Source organism: Solanum verrucosum, unplaced genomic scaffold (assembly GCF_900185275.1).
Source record: "Solanum verrucosum unplaced genomic scaffold, falcon-dt-bn FXZP01000064.1, whole genome shotgun sequence".
In the NCBI taxonomy this organism is placed as follows: domain Eukaryota; kingdom Viridiplantae; phylum Streptophyta; class Magnoliopsida; order Solanales; family Solanaceae; genus Solanum; species Solanum verrucosum.
Window position 1 is genome coordinate 2,534,363 of NW_026020144.1, and position 18,766 is coordinate 2,553,128.

The window sequence follows — 18,766 nt, forward strand, 5'->3', positions numbered from 1 at the left end:
AAATTTTCGTAAGCGCTGAAAATTAACTGCAAGCAAAATAAATAAAAGAAAATGTGATTTTAATTGATGAATCTTTGTGAGTACAATTCTGTTGTTCTCTTGATTCGAGGGCGTTCAATAGCGTATTTCTCGAATGTAGGATGATGTAGACCTCCTTGAGATGTATTTGATCTTCGGGAACGTCGAGAAGCACTTCGTCGTTGCAAGTCGTCTCCGGGAAGAACTCCGTTGACCACTCCTTCGAAGAGTTATGTAGCTGTGTTGTAGCTTTCTCCAATCCTTGCAGAATGCTTGTTGAAGAGTTTTCTTGATCCTTTTGAATGTCATGTCTATCCCTTATTTATAGTTGTAAGGAGTGGACAAGGTTGCTTGTGATTGGCCAAAGGATGTCATTTTGACACTTGGCGCATTGTGATTCGTTATTGCCCTTGCTGAAGAGTAGGTTTGCCGACACTTGGTGACAAGACTTGAAGTATTCATGAATGTGTTTTCATTTTTTGAGACTTGTCAACGTGTAGGCTTGCCGAATTTGACGACGAGAGTTGAAGTCTTCATGAATGTGGTTTCCTTTTTTGAGACTTGTCAACGTGTATGCTTTCCGAATTTGACGACGAGAGTTGAGGTCTTCATGAATGTGGTTTCCTTTTTTGAGACTTGTCAACGTGTTGGCTTGTCAAATTTGACGACGAAAGTTAAAGTCTTCATGAATGTGTATTCATTTTTTTAAGACTTCTCTACGTGTAGGCTTGCTGAATTTTGACGATGAAAGTTGAAGTCTTTATGAATGCATTATTGAGACTTCAAGAGTATTTGTTTCTTGTCGTCGCATTCTAACTAGGTCACTACAAATGATTTGTTTGTAGTGATCTCAAATTTATTTATTTTTTAAACATTTTTTCTTGACAACCACGTGGTCCCTCTATATTAATTTCAAATAGATGGGTCTAGTGAGTAGTAACATTGTGTGATCTTCCTTGCATGGCGTGAGAAAGAACAAGAAGATTGATTGGATTTTGAATCAAATAAAAAGAATATCAACTTTCCTTTGGTTGATTTTGTAAGAAACATTCTTGACATCTCAAGACTTATTGCTTTCCTTTTGAGTGCTGGCAACTTCCATTTAGATGGGTAAGAATTGATATGATTTCCCCTTCCAATCTTACCACAACTTTCCTTGTACAAAGAATGAGAGTTGTTCAAAGAAACTTCTATATAAGAATCTCTCATGTACAAAGGATTGATCAAAGGATCATTGAAAAAATAATGATTCTCCTAACTAAATCAATGTGAAACTCCAAATTTGATTTGTTTTTTTCTCAATTTCGTGCAGTCCCACCAAAATGCTCTTTTCTTGGTATAAAAGAATTCAAACGACAAGCGACTTGAATCTGGAGAAACTAGACTTATAGTACTATGACATATCCAAAAACCAACGTCAAAAACCTTTTGTAATGACGGGAATTGATTTTTGAAGTTGGTCATCAAATCTGGAAGTTCTCCTCATAATTATGCGCAATCTCCCCAAAACGTCCTTTTCTCGGTGTAGCAGCATTCAAACAACAAGACACTTGATTCTGGAGAAACTAGACTTTTGGTACTACGACATATACAAAAATCAACGTTAAACACCTTCCGGATTGACGGGAATCGAATTTTGAAGTTGGTTATCCAATCTGGAAGTTCTCCTCACAGTTATGCACAATCTCGCCAAAACGTCCTTTTCTCGGTGTAGGAGCATTCAAACGACCAGCGGCTTGATTCTGGAGAAATTAGACTTTTGGTACTACGATAAATCCAAAAATCAACGTTAAACACCTTCCAGATTGACGGGAATCAAATTTTGAAGTTGGACCCCAAATCAGTTCTTCTCACAGCAACGTGCAATCCCGCAAAACCATCCTTTTCTTGGTGTAGGAGCTTTCAAATGACAAGCGGATTGATTCTCAAGAAACTAGACTCGTAATACTGTGAAGTGTCCAAAAATCAATGTCAAACTCTTCCTGAATTGACAGAAATGATTTTTGAAGTTGGTTTTCAAATTTTGTTGTTTTCCTCACAGATTTGTGTCTTTTAGATTTTTCTTGTTTCTCTTTCTTGCAGGTAATGGTTGTGATTGCATCTTTATTTATGCATTGACATGTTTCTTAGACACGGGAGATTGATGTTCAAGATCCAATTTGGCCGTAATTCAAAGCTTCGTGCTACTGACACCGGTATGTCGAACAAGATTATTGTGCAGCTGCTCATATTTGTCATGCCATATTGAAGGGTCATGCACTTACTACATGTGTTATCAGAAGTAGATCAACCAAGAAAAAATTGAAAACTTCGTGCAATTGGCACCGATAACTCCAATATTTTTTTTTTCATTTCAGGTTTCTAAAAGAGCTTAAATCACTTAGAAGTTGCACGAGTTGTTCATATGATTGGAGTGGAACTACTCATCTCATCCTAGCAATGTTGGCAGAAAACTCAGTCGAGGCATTCACCATCCTTGCAGCCTTGGTAAAGAGAACTTGCCCCCTCCATTTTCATCCCCCTCCACGAGAGAAACATTTGAAGTACTTTCAATTCATTTCCGACGAGAAAAGCACCCGGTGTGAGGATGGCGAGAGAAACACTTGGTGTAGGCCTCCAAACATCAACGAACTAGATTGCGGATAATCTCATTGTTCAGGCTGTAGTGTGGATTGACATCTTCCTTTCAATTTGGAGAAGACCTTGGACCAAGCTTATGACTTCTTGGAAGTACATGGAGCTCGAATTTCTTACACTTTGTGATTCCAACTTTGCACAATTATGGTAGAAAATTCATAACTTGGAGTATGAATAGGGAAATCATGTGCTTCTTGTTCCGTTGGAAAAAAAACTCAAATAACTACAGTATATGTAAAAATCACGGCCAATGACTATATGGATTAGTACCAATATCGCTTCAAAGTCAGGTCACAATTTTGTATTTCTCGGCTTTTCAGCTTCGCGCGTCTGTAGTATAAAATTCATAACTCAAAGTAGGAGTATTGAATTCATGATATTCTTTTTCTGTTGGAAAGACAACTCAAAGAACTACACAATGTATAAAAATCACGGACAAAGACTTTGTGGATTGGTACATATATCGCTTCCGAGTCAACTCACGATTCTGCCTCGCTCAACTCTTCAGCTTTGAGCAACTTTGGGAGAAAATCAATAACTCTGTGTAGGAGCCTCGAAATGATGTGATTTTTGTTTAATTGGAAGCATAATTCATAGACATACAACATATGTAAAAATCACGGCCAAAAGAATTCCAGATATGTACATATATATTTTCAAAGTTAGCTCAAATTCTGCCTCGCTCAACTCTTCAGCTTCGAGTAACTCTGGGAGCAAATCAATAACTCGGCGTAGGAGCCTCGAAATGATGCGATTCTTATTTCATTGGAAGCATAACTCATAGACATACAACATACGTAAAAATCACGGCCAAAACCCTTACGGATTTTCACAAATATGTCTTTGAAGTCTGCTCAGTTTAATTTCGAAATCTGATGGTCTATTTCGCAGCTTTGAGCTGTCGTGGTAGAAACTTCATAACTTGGCGTAGAAACCTCTGAATCACGAGCCGATTTTTACGTTGTGAAGTAGACTTAAAGAACTGCAATATATGTGAAAGTCACGGTCAAAACCTTTGTGGATTTTTACAAATGTGCCTTTGAAATCAGCTAAGATGTCTTGCTTAACTCTTCTCCTTTGCTCATTTGTGTTGCATTTGAACTCATGTGCTAGCTACATAATTTTAAAGAGCTAGTGTGATGATCACGCAATGCCACCAAACTCCTCTTTTTTTTACTCATGTGACTGAGCTTAGAGTGATTACTCCAAGTGCCTACGTACCTCAGTGAAGAGGATCAAGTCATATCGTAGTTCAGGATGATGAGTTTTTTTTTTGGACCGTACACAGTTTATACTTTTGCAGGCCAGGAGTAACATGTAGTTTATGTTCGTACCTTAAGGAGCATTGTAACATGCAGTTTTTAGCTCGTATGTTGAAGAGCATTTCAACTTGCAGTTTAGGCTCGTGCATCGAGGAGCATTTCAGGGAAGAATTCCATCAATGTAATTGTCCTCCAACCTTTTGTGATGAAGCATTAATGTACTTCGATTTGGTGTTGGATTTTATGCTTTCGCATTGTTAAAGCTGATTTGTACTTGATTTTGTGCCGACTTTTGAAAGTCGGAGTTTAGAAGTCCCTTGATGTTTTTGCCTTTTGTGAGCGACCAAAATCCAAGTATCGTCATTCTTTTTATTGGAGAAGTCATCTACCTTGGATGTGTATGTTTTTTTCTTCAAGGCGGAAACTTCAACTGGTTCAAAGCTCTCAAACTGCAGTATGATGACATCTTCTTCAATTTTTAGCGACGCCACAAGACGTAGAACTTCTGAAATTGAATCATAATCAAGTTTGACACTAGCATGATTTGTCTCAGTTGTCTCACCATCGTCAATGATAATATTTCCCTCTCGTACCAATGTCATGATATTTTCCTTCAGAATGAAGCATTTTGTGGTGTGATGACCGATGATGCGGTGAAATTTGCAATACATAGGATCATCAACTTTATTGGATTCTTTGGATCGCTTTGACTTTGGGAGTGCAATGACTTTCTTAGTTAGCAGCTCATCAAGAATCACGGGAATGTCAGAGTCCGGAAAGGGATACTCTTTTGCTTGTAACTCCTTCAAGGTAGATTGAGTTTTCACTGCTCACGTTTGTTGATACGCCTTGATCTCTTTCAACTTTTGTCTCATGGAGGCCTTCATAGAAGTCGTGGTTACCGTCATGGACTCATTAGTTGTGTAGTCTAACGACTCTTTGAATTGTGTATCTTCTTTGCTTGGATCAAAGACATGTGATGTCTTTCCATGGCTTGCAATGCTCAACTCCATGTCATGAGCACGTGTAGCTAGTTCTTCAAAAGTTCGAGGCTTAATTCCTTGAAGGGATATATACAAGGCCCCAATGCATCCTTTGTATACAAATTTCAACTGCAGAGATTTCAGAAAGGTGGTCTTTTCAATCTAAGTTCAACATTCGCCAAGGATTGATGTAGTCCACTACGGGTTCATCCTTACTCTATTTTGTGTTTGTCAAGTCCATCATGCTCACTGCACGATAGGTACTGTAGAAACGATTGAGAAATTGATTTTCCAATTGCTCTCAACAATCAATTGATTCAGGCTCTAAGTCTGTATACCAATCAAATGCGCTTTCTTTTAAAGAACGAACAAACTGCTTGACAAGAAGATCACCATGTGTACCGGCACTGCTATAAGCCTCGTTGAAATGGGCAATATATTACCTTGGATTTCCCCTTCCATTAAATTGTTGCAATTTTGGTGGTTGATATCCAATTGACATCAGTAGACCCTCGATTCGCTTAGAATATGGCTTTGAATATCCTAAGGAACTTTGTGGTGGGCCACCATACTGAGCTTTAATGGTGTTTGTGATCATGTCTTGTAGTTGTTGAACTGTTAGAGTAGCTACTGAAGCAGATCGATTTGCGCTTTGAGAATCAATTGGCTTGGTGGGATAATCAATATCAACTTTTTCTTGTATTGTTAGAATATGATGTGACTCTCTAGAGTTGTAGAGATCTAACTTGCTCATAAGTTGGGTGATTTGGAGTTTCTTGTCATCAATATACTTCTTTAAGGCTTCAATGGTTTGCTCCATCATTACGAACTTCTCGTCCATGTTAGTTGCGTCCACCATCAAGGAGTTAACCTTTGTTGAAATTGAAGAATCCGTTGAATTCTTATATTCACCAAATTTTAAGTCAGAGTGTGAGAGTTCATCAAACAACTTAGATGCGATGTTACCCCCAGCGATTGCAGTTTTGAGTGTCATTTGAGACTTGATCTTTCTTGCCATCTCCAAAGAAGTGAAATATTCTGATTCATTCAAGACACTTGTCTTGAACTCACGTCGAGTGACTGCATCAACATCACTAAAATCAACTAATGTGACAACAGTAGAGTCCTTACATGAAACATCATTGATCTTCTTGAAGGACATTGCAAAGTTGAACTTGTTTTTTTTATTTGTAGGGGGAAGAGATGAAGAGCAGAATTGGTCCCACTGGGCGTGCCAAATTTTCATAAGCGCTGAAAATTAACTGCAAGCAAAATAAATAAAAGAAAATGTGATTTTAATTGATGAATCTTTGTGAGTACAATTCTGTTGTTCTTTTGATTCTTCTCTCCTAAGTTTCTCCGTGATTCGAGGGCATTCAGTAGCGTATTTCTTGAATGTAGGATGATGTAGACCTTCTTGAGATGTATTTGATCTCCGGGAACGTCGAGAAACATTTCGTCGTTGCAAGTCAATCTCCGGGAAGAACTCTGTTGACCACTCATTCGAAGAGCTATGTAGTTGGTGTTGTAGCTTTCTCCAATCCTTGCAGAATGCTTGTTGAAGAGTTTTCTTGATCACTTTGAATGTCATGTCTATCCCCTATTTATAGTTGTAAGGAGTGGACAAGATCGTTTGTGATTGGCCAAAGGATGTCATTTTGACACTTGGCGCATTGTGATTAGTTCTTGCATTTGACTGAGACTACCACCTCATTTGAACATGTGGCGTCACCTTGTTGGTCTTGGGTGCCTAGTCATTGTGACACGTGGCATGTGTTTGGGCTTCAAGGTGAAATGGACCTTGAATTTGAATTTAATAAAAATGGACTTTAGTTGTAAACCCAAATTAATCATTCAACCCAAATAAACATGGATTTAATCCAAATTTTGTATGAATTAAATCCAATAAAATTTGTGTGTCTACAATATAGTAAGAGGAAAATATGGCGAGAGGTATTGGGAGAAACAATTATTAATTTAGTCCTAAAATATATGGCAAAAGAAAATATATTTAAAAAAGGGAAAATGGACAAATATATCCTGAACTATCATAAATGATATGTCAATACACTTCGTTATACTTTAAGGTCGTATATACGCTTACCGTCATTCTTGAAGTAAATGATTTACTCGATTTTATTTATTTTTTACCCAAAAATTAAAAATCCATCCGACCCACAACCAAAATGGGTGGTGCCAAAACCACTCTTCATTCTCATCAAAAACCATCCATCTATTCTTCTCAACCCACCATGACCATGGAATCAATAACTCATCTTTGAAGAAAGAAGATGACTTGTTCACTAAAACTACTCTCTTCTTCACTTTCACTTCAAACTTTGTATCTTCCCAATTCCATTCAGCCTCAACATGTAACATTCCCATCAAATGCTGTCAACTTGGTGTCTTTCAAATTAGTTAAATCTGTAAACTTTATGCTTGCTTACAAATAAAAAGAAAACTTTAAATCTGTAGACTTTATGCTTGCTTACAAAAAAAAGAAAACTTCATCTTCATTTAGTTTAGTAGGAATCTAAGTTATTGGGTGTTTTGTAAATTATCTATTTCAAGAATATTTTTAATCCCTTTCAACAATAACAAATCGATTTGAGCTTGAAATTTTTTATTTTATTGTAGACCCACTTTAAAGTTTGAAGCTTTGTCCATCAATGGTGTAGAATTTCTCAACTTCTTTCAACAATAAAAAAATAGATTTGAGCTTGAAAATTTCGATTAGATTATAGACCCACTTTAAAGCTTGAAATTTTGTCCATCAATGATGATAGTATTTTCTCAACCCCTTTTAATAACAATAAATTAATTTGAGTTTGAAATTTTCGATTTGATTGTAGACCCATTTTTAAGCTTGAAGCTTTGTCCATCATGGTGATATTGTTTCCAACCCCTTTCAACAATAATAAATTGATTTGAACAAAAAAAAATTGATTTCTTGATTTTGATTGAAATATTATGCTTCTGTGTTTTTGTTTGTGAGATTTGGAGATTGGTGCCAATGAAAATGAATTGAAGAACATTTTCCTTTTATTTGATATTTAGTGGAGATGAACAACTATGCTTTTTATTTTTAATTTTAAATGTCATGGTATTTTAATTTGGGTCATGGGTGGGTAAATTATGAAAAATGGGTGGGTTTTCAATTTTTTGGATAAGTAAAAAAAATAAAATCAGGTAAATTATTTAGATGATGTCATGTGTCAATCTGTTAGTCTTAAGGGTATAAACGATCCAAAATATTGACGGTAAGGGTATATACAACCTTAAAGTATAACGGAGGGTATTAACATACCATTTATGATAGTTTGAGAGTATACTTGTCCTTTTTCACTTTAAAAAATGAAGAAATCTTAAAGTATTTGGTAAGAGATATAAACATATGGTAATAGGATAGCAGTCTTCACGTTTTGCTCTGTCCAAACTATAAAAATTTCCAACTAGGCCTAGAAAAGCGCTAGCAACAACGCAAAATAAGGGATTCACATAGATATTGTGTCCGCCTCTTTCTTAGTATGTACGGCACAACAAGTCCTTTAGCTCTACGAATGACTGACAAGGCATGATCCAAGTGACCAAGGTCCTAGTGACGTCAATTCAAGGAAGATTTGAGAAACGAAAAATCATTTGGTTCCATTTCGATTGAACTCGTTGGTTCTGTGTTGATCCTAATCTAGTTCGAGAATCTTTTCTCATAGATTCTCTTCTCCAAGTCAACATCATTAATAATCTCTCATATGTTGATGTTAAAGGGCGAGTTCTTTCAAATAAATGAATCTGGAATTTATCACAGAGCCGAGCATAAAGAATTGGAGGCAGACATGAAAAAAAGGCTAGCGGAGTGTAGTCGCTCTGGAGCAGGTTCGGGTTGTCACTTGCGATACAAGAATTTGGTTCAACTTCAAAGTTGGTGCTGTGAGGGACACGTGTAGCACTTTATTTTCGTAAAAACCTATATGCCCACATATCAACGAATCGGAGGGAGAAAACCACCACAATGGATTTAATTGCATTCCTTGTTGCAAAGAAATCAACTCATTCTTTATGTTTAGTTTGATGAAATGTGTGAGCATCTTTAGTAGTAGGTAGTTAAATTTGCATACTTTTTATTTCTTAATCTGTCTAATTTACTTTCATTTGAATCAATCATATTTTAGCATTGACTTTGTAAGATTGTCTTCAATTATTTGAGGGAAAAAGGTTTGAAATACATCCGAATTTTGACCCAAATTGTCGTAACAATCCAAAACTTTAGATAGGACCTACACTATTTAATAATGTATTTTAAAGATATATAGGTGCCCACATAAACATCATAAATATTGCATCATTATAAATAGAAACCGTCTAAACAGGTTTAGCCCATGGGGCCGACCCAACTCAACCCATATTGGGGTAGGGTTGGGATATAATTTTCAAGCCCATTTAAAACAGGGCTTATAAGCCCGACTCATATAAGCCCTTGGCCCCTGGGGTTTGATCGGGGCCGGATAGGGGTCAGCCCATGGGTCAAAACTTTTTGTTTAAGGGTAACTTACAATAATCTCACGAGTATATAATCTAATTACTTAAATACACGTTATGTTGTACTATTATGAATCTTATCAGATTTTGGTACGTCCAGATACATGTATCTCAGAATATATGGACTCAAAATTAAGTTAATTTGTTCTAGATACACTTTATCCAAGTAGATTCGCTTGTATCAAGAATACATAGACAAATCTCGCGCTCTCGCCTCCCTCCCATCTTTGCTTGTCTCTCTCTTATCTCACTCGCGTATCTTGTATGCGAGATACATACTAATTACACTAGATTTTTTGCTAGTGTTATTGAAACAATACCATTGTTTGTCTTAAATAGGCTTCAAAAATTTTAGCCACGCAAATTAGCAGGCTTATTCAGGCCAGGCAAAAAGCCTTTTTCTTAAATGGGCTCCAAAAATTTTAGCCCAGCCCTATTAAATCCCGGGTTAGGTCAGGCCGGCCCAACAAGCCTAGCCCATATTAACGGCTCTACTTCTCACCTTCTCTCACATAGAATTATTATTTCTACTAAATATATAATAAGACGATGGGACATTCCTTACATAAAATTATGAATAAAAATAATGTTAAAAAATAGGCAAAAGTTTAGGGGAGGACCAAAAGTACACAAATATTGCAAACATTAGGGACTATTAGTGCTTCATGTGAAACCTCAAGGATGATTTTGAGTCTTAATTCATGACTATTTTGGGCCTTCTCTCTCCAAATTTCTGTGCACGTGGGCCCTTCTTTTCCCTCTATTCCATGTTGTTTAGTTTCATTGTATTTTTCTAATTTCATGATCTTACCTCTTACTTTGAATAACAATTTGATTTCTCTTTAGTTTGCGTGTCACAACAAGTTGTTTTCACTTTGTATATAAATCACAAAATAATGAATAATAATTTATAATATTTTATTACGTATTTAAAAACTACGTAAAAAGTACTATAAATCAAAATCATTGACAACTTGAAATAAGTTGATAACTAATACTCTAACTAATAATATAGGAATTTGATGATTTGAAAACTTTAGTACTTTCTTTGATTTTTTTTTATCTTGTTGTTCATTAAAGTTGTTATATATTTTAAAATAATATAAAAATGCGTAAAATCATGATGTAATATCTTAAGATATTTTTAAAAAACATCAGAAAAAATTATATTAAGAAATTTTGTTGATTCTCTAATTTCATATGTACCACATATATTGAAACAGAAAGAGTTAAGAAATGCTATAAATCATAGTAAAATAACAACTAAAAATATTTAAGAATCATATAAGAAATTTCCTTTACTTTCCTAAAATTACCCGTGTTACATAAAATGAAACGAAAAGAGTAACATATGTTATTTGAAAATAACATAAAAGTACAAAAATCACAATAAATTAACAATTTCAAATAAGTTTAGTTCACTCTCCAAATTTCATCAATGTCACATAAAATAGAGACGAAAAAATAGTATATATTGGGCTGCACTGATGCGGGCAGCTAATATCTAGTTTTAAAAGACCCAACAGGCCTTTTGCAATTTGCACCCTCACCCTCACCCTCACCCTCTTTCATGCTGTTGAACCATTTGTTTCATTTCATATGTGGGTCCAGACTGTAATATTTATATTAGTTTACTGAAATTTCTAATCGCCTGAACCCTTAAGTTGCACTAAAAACTCTTCTCCTGGATATAGATTATTAATTATGTGTTCAGATATAATGTTTATTATAAAATAATTATTTATTTAATTTTAAGAAAAGATTTAATTGATCATATATTTATTTATATGTCTATCTCTATTTAGCCTATAAAATAAATATATTTGAGTATTTCTAACCAACAACAATGAATTTCTTCTCTTTTCTTCATTTCTTTCTTTCCTTCTTTTCTTATGATTATAAAGAAGAATATACGGATATCACCAACAATAATGAACTCCTCCTCTTTTCTTCATTTCGTCTTTCCTTCTTTTTTTATGATGATAAAGAAGAATATACGGATATAAAAATTTCTAGGCCTTTGAATTTCTTTGACAAAAGAGAAAAAACAAAGTATATCATGATGCTTCCGAAGATGTTGATAGGACAAATGTTGTATTGAGAGAAAAAATTAATTTGGTATATCAAATTTTTAGGCCTTCAAATTTCTTCAACAAAAGAGAAAATAAGTACATCATGATCCTTAGATATTGGTAGGAGAAATGATATATTGAGAGAAAAAAATTGATTTGGTTGAAAATTTTATAGGAAGAGTGATTAGTGTATCAGGGGATAAGATAATTATTTGGAGAAAGAATTCATCTATTTATGTATTTCATATCAAATTAGGAGAAGAATAAGTAGAAAATATGTTGTGATTTTTTGAAAGGAAACGAAATTAATGTTGATATTATTTCTTTCAACTTAATTATTCTATTAATTCTTTTCTTCTTTTATTTTGTCTTGATTTTTTTTTATGTGTCTTTAATCAAAGTTTATTTTATATATACTATAATTGATATTCTAATTATTTTTTGATAGTTTTTTTTGGCATTTTTTTTAGTAATTTTACAAGAAAAGATGATCATATTTGAATCATTTTATCATCAATGCTATTAATTTCTTTTTCTTTCTACCCTTAATTTCATAACTAATACATTATTTACTATATCATTTCCTTAAATAACTTTTTTAATTATTTATTTATTTAAAGAAATAAGTTATTTATATTTAATAATAGCTAAAATAAAAATGTAACGTGATACCCTTTTTAATCTAGCATTGATACTTATTTATTTTTATCAATAATTTTGACATTTTTCTTATATTTTTATTAAAATAATTACTCAAAAATGAAGTTACTCTTCCAAAAAAAAGTATGCCTCAATATTTATTTTATTTTTTGGCCTTTTTACTAATTAAAAAACTGGAAAATTTTCCTTGAAATTTAATAAAATATATATATAAAAAAAGACCATATTTAAGTACTACTAGATGCTATTAATTTATTTTACTTCATTTCCTTAATCTCATCATTAATAATATTTATATTATTTCCATAAATCACATTTTCTCGTTTCTTTGTTTATTTTATTTTATTGTTAATTATTGTAATTTATAATATTATTTATATAATTTTTAAATCTATAACCAAAAAAAAAGAATAAGGGAAATAATTGTAATATAATGAAAAGACTAAATAGAAATATTACTATTACTATTAAAGGAGAATTGTATCCTAATTCTATTCGGAATTGGTTAGGTGAACTTGACGCGGTTAATACTTACCTATAAAAGGAGGACAGTTCTAGAGTTTAAATCAATTTCCAAAACTTTTTTCTTCTTCCTCCTCGCTAAATATCCATGGATCACCAAAAATGTGATGAGAAGGTTACAGACCCAAAAAAAATCGAAGAGTTGGAAACTCAACTTCTAAGAAAAGAAGTTGTTCTTGATGATAAAGTTGAGAGGGCATTTGGTATTACTAAGTTCTCTGGACAAGTTGAGTTTGTATATGATGGGTTGCCAGATGATTCCGAAATTTTGCTGGAGAAGCGTAAAGTGGTTCTGTCTGGACCTACAGATGTTTCGGGATCGAATTCAAAGAAGAAAACTAAGAGAAGAAAGGGTGATGTGGTTGTTTATCGAGACGATGAGGATGAAGAAATTGACAAAATTCTGTCTGAAGAAAAAAAAATGCAGCTACCGTCTGAGTCAAAAGAAGAAGCAGTTGAGTCTGCCGAGAAGAAGGAGAAGAAGAAGAAGAAGAAAAAGGAGAAGGATATAGAGAAAACGGCAGCAGCAGCATCAAAGGATGATACCAAACGAAAATTGGCTGATAGAAAGCAGTCCAAGCAGGTTAAGGAGATGCAAGAGAGACTTAGAAAAATGAAGGAAGCTGATGAAAAGAAGAAGAAGGATGAAGAGGAAAGGTTAAGGAAGGAAGAGGAAGAACGGATTCGACTGGAAGAACTAGAAAGACTTGCGGAGGAAAAGAAGCGCTTGAAAAAGGAGAGAGAGAAGGAAAAGCTCTTGAAAAAGAAACAGGAAGGGAAATTACTTACTGGAAAGCAAAAGGAAGAAGCTCGAAGATTAGAAGCAATGAGAAAGCAATTTCTCGCTAGTGGCGCTGGGGCTTTGCCACTTTTAACGGAGGAGAGTAGAAAAGGGGCAACCAAACGCCCCATTTACCAAACAAAGAAGTCAAGTCTAAATGGCAAAGCCAAGGAAGAGTCCGTCGAAAGCACAAGGCACATGCAAGAAAATCAGGAGGAGATTGTCTCTTTGGAAAGCGAGGAGGTTAAGGATATAAATTCGGCAAGCATAGAGGAGAAGTCAGAAGTAGTTGATGCAAAAAGTTGGGATGATGCTGCCGATCTTAATATGCCTGGGAAGAGTGCTTTTGAAGATGAAGAGATAGATTCAGATCCCCAACCTATCATTAAGAAAGAGATTAAGGCCACAAGGTCAGCTCCAACAATCCCCCAGAATGCTGGAAGTAAGAAGAGAGAGCCTGATGTTGGTGTTTCAGAAGAAACTAGTGGCCAATGTGAATATAATCTTCGGTCTCCTATTTGCTGTATCATGGGCCATGTGGATACTGGTAAAACCAAGCTTCTTGACTGCATAAGAGGCACTAATGTTCAAGAAGGTGAAGCTGGAGGGATCACCCAGCAGATAGGTGCAACTTATTTTCCAGCTGAGAATATACGCGAGAGAACTAAGGAACTGAAGCAGATGCCAATCTGAAGGTGCCTGGATTGTTGGTCATTGACACACCTGGACATGAATCTTTCACTAATCTGCGTTCTCGAGGTTCAGGTTTATGTGATATTGCGATTTTGGTTGTAGACATTATGCACGGGTTAGAACGGCAGACAATCGAGTCACTAAATCTTCTAAAGATGAGGAATACAAACTTTATTATTGCTTTGAACAAGGTGAGGGTTCATTAGAGATTTGATGATTTTATTTTGAATTTTGATTATATTCTTTTCTTTATAGTTCTTACTTTGTTTATTTTACATTACTCAATGTAGGTAGATAGGCTTTATGGGTGGAAAGTGTGCCACAATGCATCTATTGTGAAGGCTATGAAGCAGCAGTCCAAAGATGTTCAGTTTGAATTTCGTACTAGGCTTACTCAGGTTACTTATTACCATGGTCGTCTCAATTAATGTTTCCTTTCTATGTGCAAATCAATGTTTCCTTTATATGTGCAACATTAACTTACAGCTTGTTGCAGGTCATTACCGAGTTTAAGGAGCAGGGTATAAATACAGAATTATACTATAAAAACAAAGATATGGGGAAGGGTACTTTTAGCATTGTACCAACTAGTGCAATCAGGTGTGTTTTTTTTCTTTTGGTCGGTTATGTTCTTTGCGACACTGTTTTAACTTACCTAATCGATATACAGCGCTGAAGGGATTCCAGATTTGTTGTTACTATTGGTCCAATGGACAGCAAAAACTATGTCTGAGAGACTTACCTACAACAATATAGTGCAAGTATGATTTTCAATATAACATCACTATTTTACTTACACGTGTAACTCACGTGACGATGAATATATTATGATTAACTGTTGTAACTTTTCCTCAGTGTACCATATTGGAGGTCAAGGTGGTTGAAGGTCTTGGAACAACGATTGATGTGATATTGGTCAATGGTGTGCTCCACGAAGGAGATCAGATCGTTGTGTGTGGCATGCAGGTAAGGTTCAATTATTTTTATGGCGTGCTAAGATTTCTTTGGAATTGTGTGAATGTCATGTTTAACTTCTTTTTTTTGTGTGTAGGGCCCTATTGTCACATCAATACGCGCTTTATTGACACCCTTCCCAATGAAGGAACTTCGAGTAAAGGTAAGAACCTACATGTTTCTTTATGCATTCATTTTCAATCTGTGTTTGTGGGAAAAAATGGAGGGGTCAGTTGGGGGACAGGGGTTAATCGAATAACCAGGACCCTATTTTATGAAGAAAGCTGGGTCCTTCCTTTTTCCTGCAATTGGATCTCTTTTTTCCCTATGTGTTTCTTCTAAATAGTAGCTGCTGCAATATTTGTGCTTGTGAACATTTGTTTGGAGATGTTTAGAGTCCACCCTAGTAATGTTTGGACTTGCTATCTATCTCAAGATCTTCTTGCTGCCAAACTTATAATGGTTGGACTAAATGTGGCAAATGAAACTTAGAAAGTTGACTAATTGAAGATGGTTTAGCTCAAGTTAGAGATGTTCGATCCAATATCCACTTATTCTATTTTAACGTTCAGAACTTTGGATATGAGTCTTCTGTAAGGTCTATCTTTGCTTATGTCCTAATATATTTTTCAGTACTGTTAACTTTGTAGTGCATGGAACACTAAAAAACTCTCAAAAATGAAGTCAACTTCTTGATGTTTAATCTCCGTATATAAGGATTTTATTTTCTGTTTATGTTCTTATTCAGGGATCATATGAGCATCATAAAGAAATCAAGGCCTCACAGGGGATAAAGATTAATGCTCAGGTAACGGCATTTGCTTGTTAGTGTGTGTTCTTTGTTTCTTTCTGTTTTAAGGTATGCTTATTTTGTCACATCTATAGCTTGGAAAACGGTTATTGGGGGTAGAAAGTTTGGTGCAGAGGCAAGCTTGTTAAAAAGATACTTTTTTGCATAGAAATGATGTCTGCAATTTGAAATGGCTGTTGTTTCTGAATTTTGGTTAGATGATATTTATGCTTTGGAGCCTAAGTTCCTTCCCCTTTTTAGAGGAACATGACATTTTACCCCCTGGATAATCTGGGGAGGTGGTAGCGATCGCTATAGCAGAAGAATATTCATATTATAGTTCTTGGGTTTGCAATTGATATGAAAATACTGTGTGACAACAATCCGAATGAATTGTTGCTCACAGTCAATACAGTAAGCAAAGAAAGGAGTTTGGGTAAATTGAACACATGAAACGGTATATTAATTTGAATACCTTAATAGTAGAATAATGGAGAAGCTTATGAAACTCAGCCTAGCTAAATCCTACTCTCATTCTTGTGCAGGGGCTTGAGCATGCAATTGCTGGTACTAGTTTGTATATTGTGGGGCCCGATGATGATGTGGAGGACATCAAAGAAGCAGCTATGGAAGATATGAGGTCGGTGATGAGCAGGGTCGATAAATGCGGGGAGGGTGTTTACGTTCAAGCTTCTACACTCGGGTCATTAGAAGCTTTGCTTGAATTCCTGAAGACCCCTGAAGTAAGCATACCTGTCAGTGGAATCTGCATAGGCAACGTGCACAAGAAGGATGTAATGAAAGCTAGTGTCATGCTTGAGAAGAAGAAAGAGTATGCAACAATCTTGGCCTTTGATGTGAGAGTAACACAAGAAGCTCAGGAACTTGCAGATGAAGTTGGTGTCAAAATTTATACGGCTGATATTATTTATCACCTATTCGATCAGTTTAAGGCCTATATTGACAATCTCAAGGAAGAAAAAAAGAAGGAAGTTGCTGAAGAAGTAGTCTTCCCCTGTATGCTGAAGATCGTACCTAATTGTGTCTTCAACAAGAAGGATCCAATTGTTTTAGGAGTTGAAGTTCTTGAGGGCATTGCCAAGGTATTGACTATTTCTTCTTTATATGCTGAAGTGCGCTCGAATGCTATTTTTATTATCAATCTTCATTCTTACAATGTAGACTCCAATCTTCTTAATGTTCTAGTCCTCATTGTGGTTAACTTGATGTTATAGGTCGGGACACCAATATGTATTCGACAGTGTCTCGTAGATATTGGCCGGATTGCTTCCATAAAGAATAACGGTAAGCCTGTTGACTCCGCCAAGAAAGGCCAGAAGGTGTCTATTAAGGTGTGAAGCCACATGATGGTTGATATTTATCCATGTAAAGAATGTGGCCAGCAATTGATAAAATATTTATGCATATGATTTGGCCTTAAATTGCACAGATAATTGGGTCCAACACTGAGGAGCAACAGAAGATGTTTGGCAGACATTTTGATATCGAAGATGAGCTTGTTAGCAAAATCTCAAGAAGATCTATTGACATTCTCAATGCCGACTTCCGGGTACGTAAAATTACTTCATTTCACGGTAAATTAACACTCTATTGTTGCTCTCCTTTGTTTGGGCTGACTTTCAGATGCAACTTTACAGAAACACTTGTCCGTTGAAGATTGGAAACTAGTTCTGATACTGAAGGCCTTATTCAAGATTCAATGAGACTTCTTCTCAAAGGCAAGTAGCTATATATATCTATATATCAAAGGAAAAAAATAGTAGATATTTTGTGCTGCAGCAGTTTACTACATCTGGAAAACCAGAAATGAAGCACTTGAGCATCATCAGGTTCCTTGGCTGCAGAAGAAGAAAGTTCACTGAGTAAATAATGCACAGACAGCAGATTAGGAAAACAAATAGACTGGATAGAGAGTTCTAACTGTGGGATGATATAGTTTCTATTACAATTTTATTTTGACAGTTTTATGGCTACTTTCTAATATAGTATTTACAGGTTCCTCATTTTTTTGTTGCTCTGAACTCGTTGTCGATCGTTTCTCCTCTATGCTGTTTGGCATGTTGACTGGATAGTGAGGTTTATTAAGTGAAATATTTTGGTGGTTGCCTTGTCATATTCTAAAGTGTAAATTGATTAGAGTTTCCGTTCGTTCTGTTCAAAATACCACATCCTGATTGATACATATTGCCTCGACTCAGTTAGTACCTCTAAAATTTTCCCTGAATATTGGGTGGAGTTGAATGAATTTATTTATGTAAACTTCAGGTATTTGCCTACGTTGCAGGAATCAATCAATATGTTTTATTTTCTTTTGCTTACTATTTACACGAAAGAGCTGTAACTTAGTCGGAATATACAATTGTAGAAACAACAAGTAAAAAATGAGATATTATAGTCACTCAACTATCGTCTTTTCTCCCGAATACTATCTTACTATTGAGGTATCTTATTTCAAAATGTAGAAACTTTTCTGGTTAGAATGATTTGTCATCATCATTGGATATCTCATAGTGTACTCCCTTTAATGTATGTTTTTTTCTCGATGTTTGTTGTCTCCTTAAAATTGTATTGATTATTTTTTGTTTGGTATGTATATGATCTCACTTGGACAAAGCTTTTCGTCTTTTTAATGTTTTTCTTTTTTTTTCTTCTCATTCGGCTCTTCTAAATATTTTTGGTGTGAGTTATGACTATTTTCGACAAGCTTAATTTGAAGAATATGAAACAAAACCTACTCTAAATAAAAGCAATATCTTAAGATACAAAAGATATGTCTATTAATATAGATTTGTTGTCCTTCATGTCCCAAGTCATTGCTCAGCGTTTGAGTTAGTTAG

At 35.1% G+C, this 18,766-nt stretch overlaps 2 protein-coding genes across 5 annotated transcripts in view; one reads left to right on the top strand and one right to left on the bottom strand.

The window, feature by feature from the left end:
* LOC125827593 (COP9 signalosome complex subunit 4) overlaps window positions 1–18,766 on the bottom strand; it is a 242,593-nt gene that overhangs the window by 69,478 nt on the left and 154,349 nt on the right. The gene's annotated exons all lie outside the window — the stretch shown is intronic.
* Window positions 13,007–17,669, top strand: LOC125827584 (eukaryotic translation initiation factor 5B-like). Its single transcript, XM_049506884.1, is given in 12 exon segments — window positions 13,007–14,147; window positions 14,150–14,355; window positions 14,455–14,562; window positions 14,661–14,764; window positions 14,835–14,925; window positions 15,020–15,130; window positions 15,216–15,281; window positions 15,867–15,926; window positions 16,454–17,011; window positions 17,144–17,260; window positions 17,359–17,478; window positions 17,567–17,669. Coding segments are annotated over 12 exon segments (2,643 nt in total). The 5' UTR covers window positions 13,007–13,111; the 3' UTR covers window positions 17,633–17,669.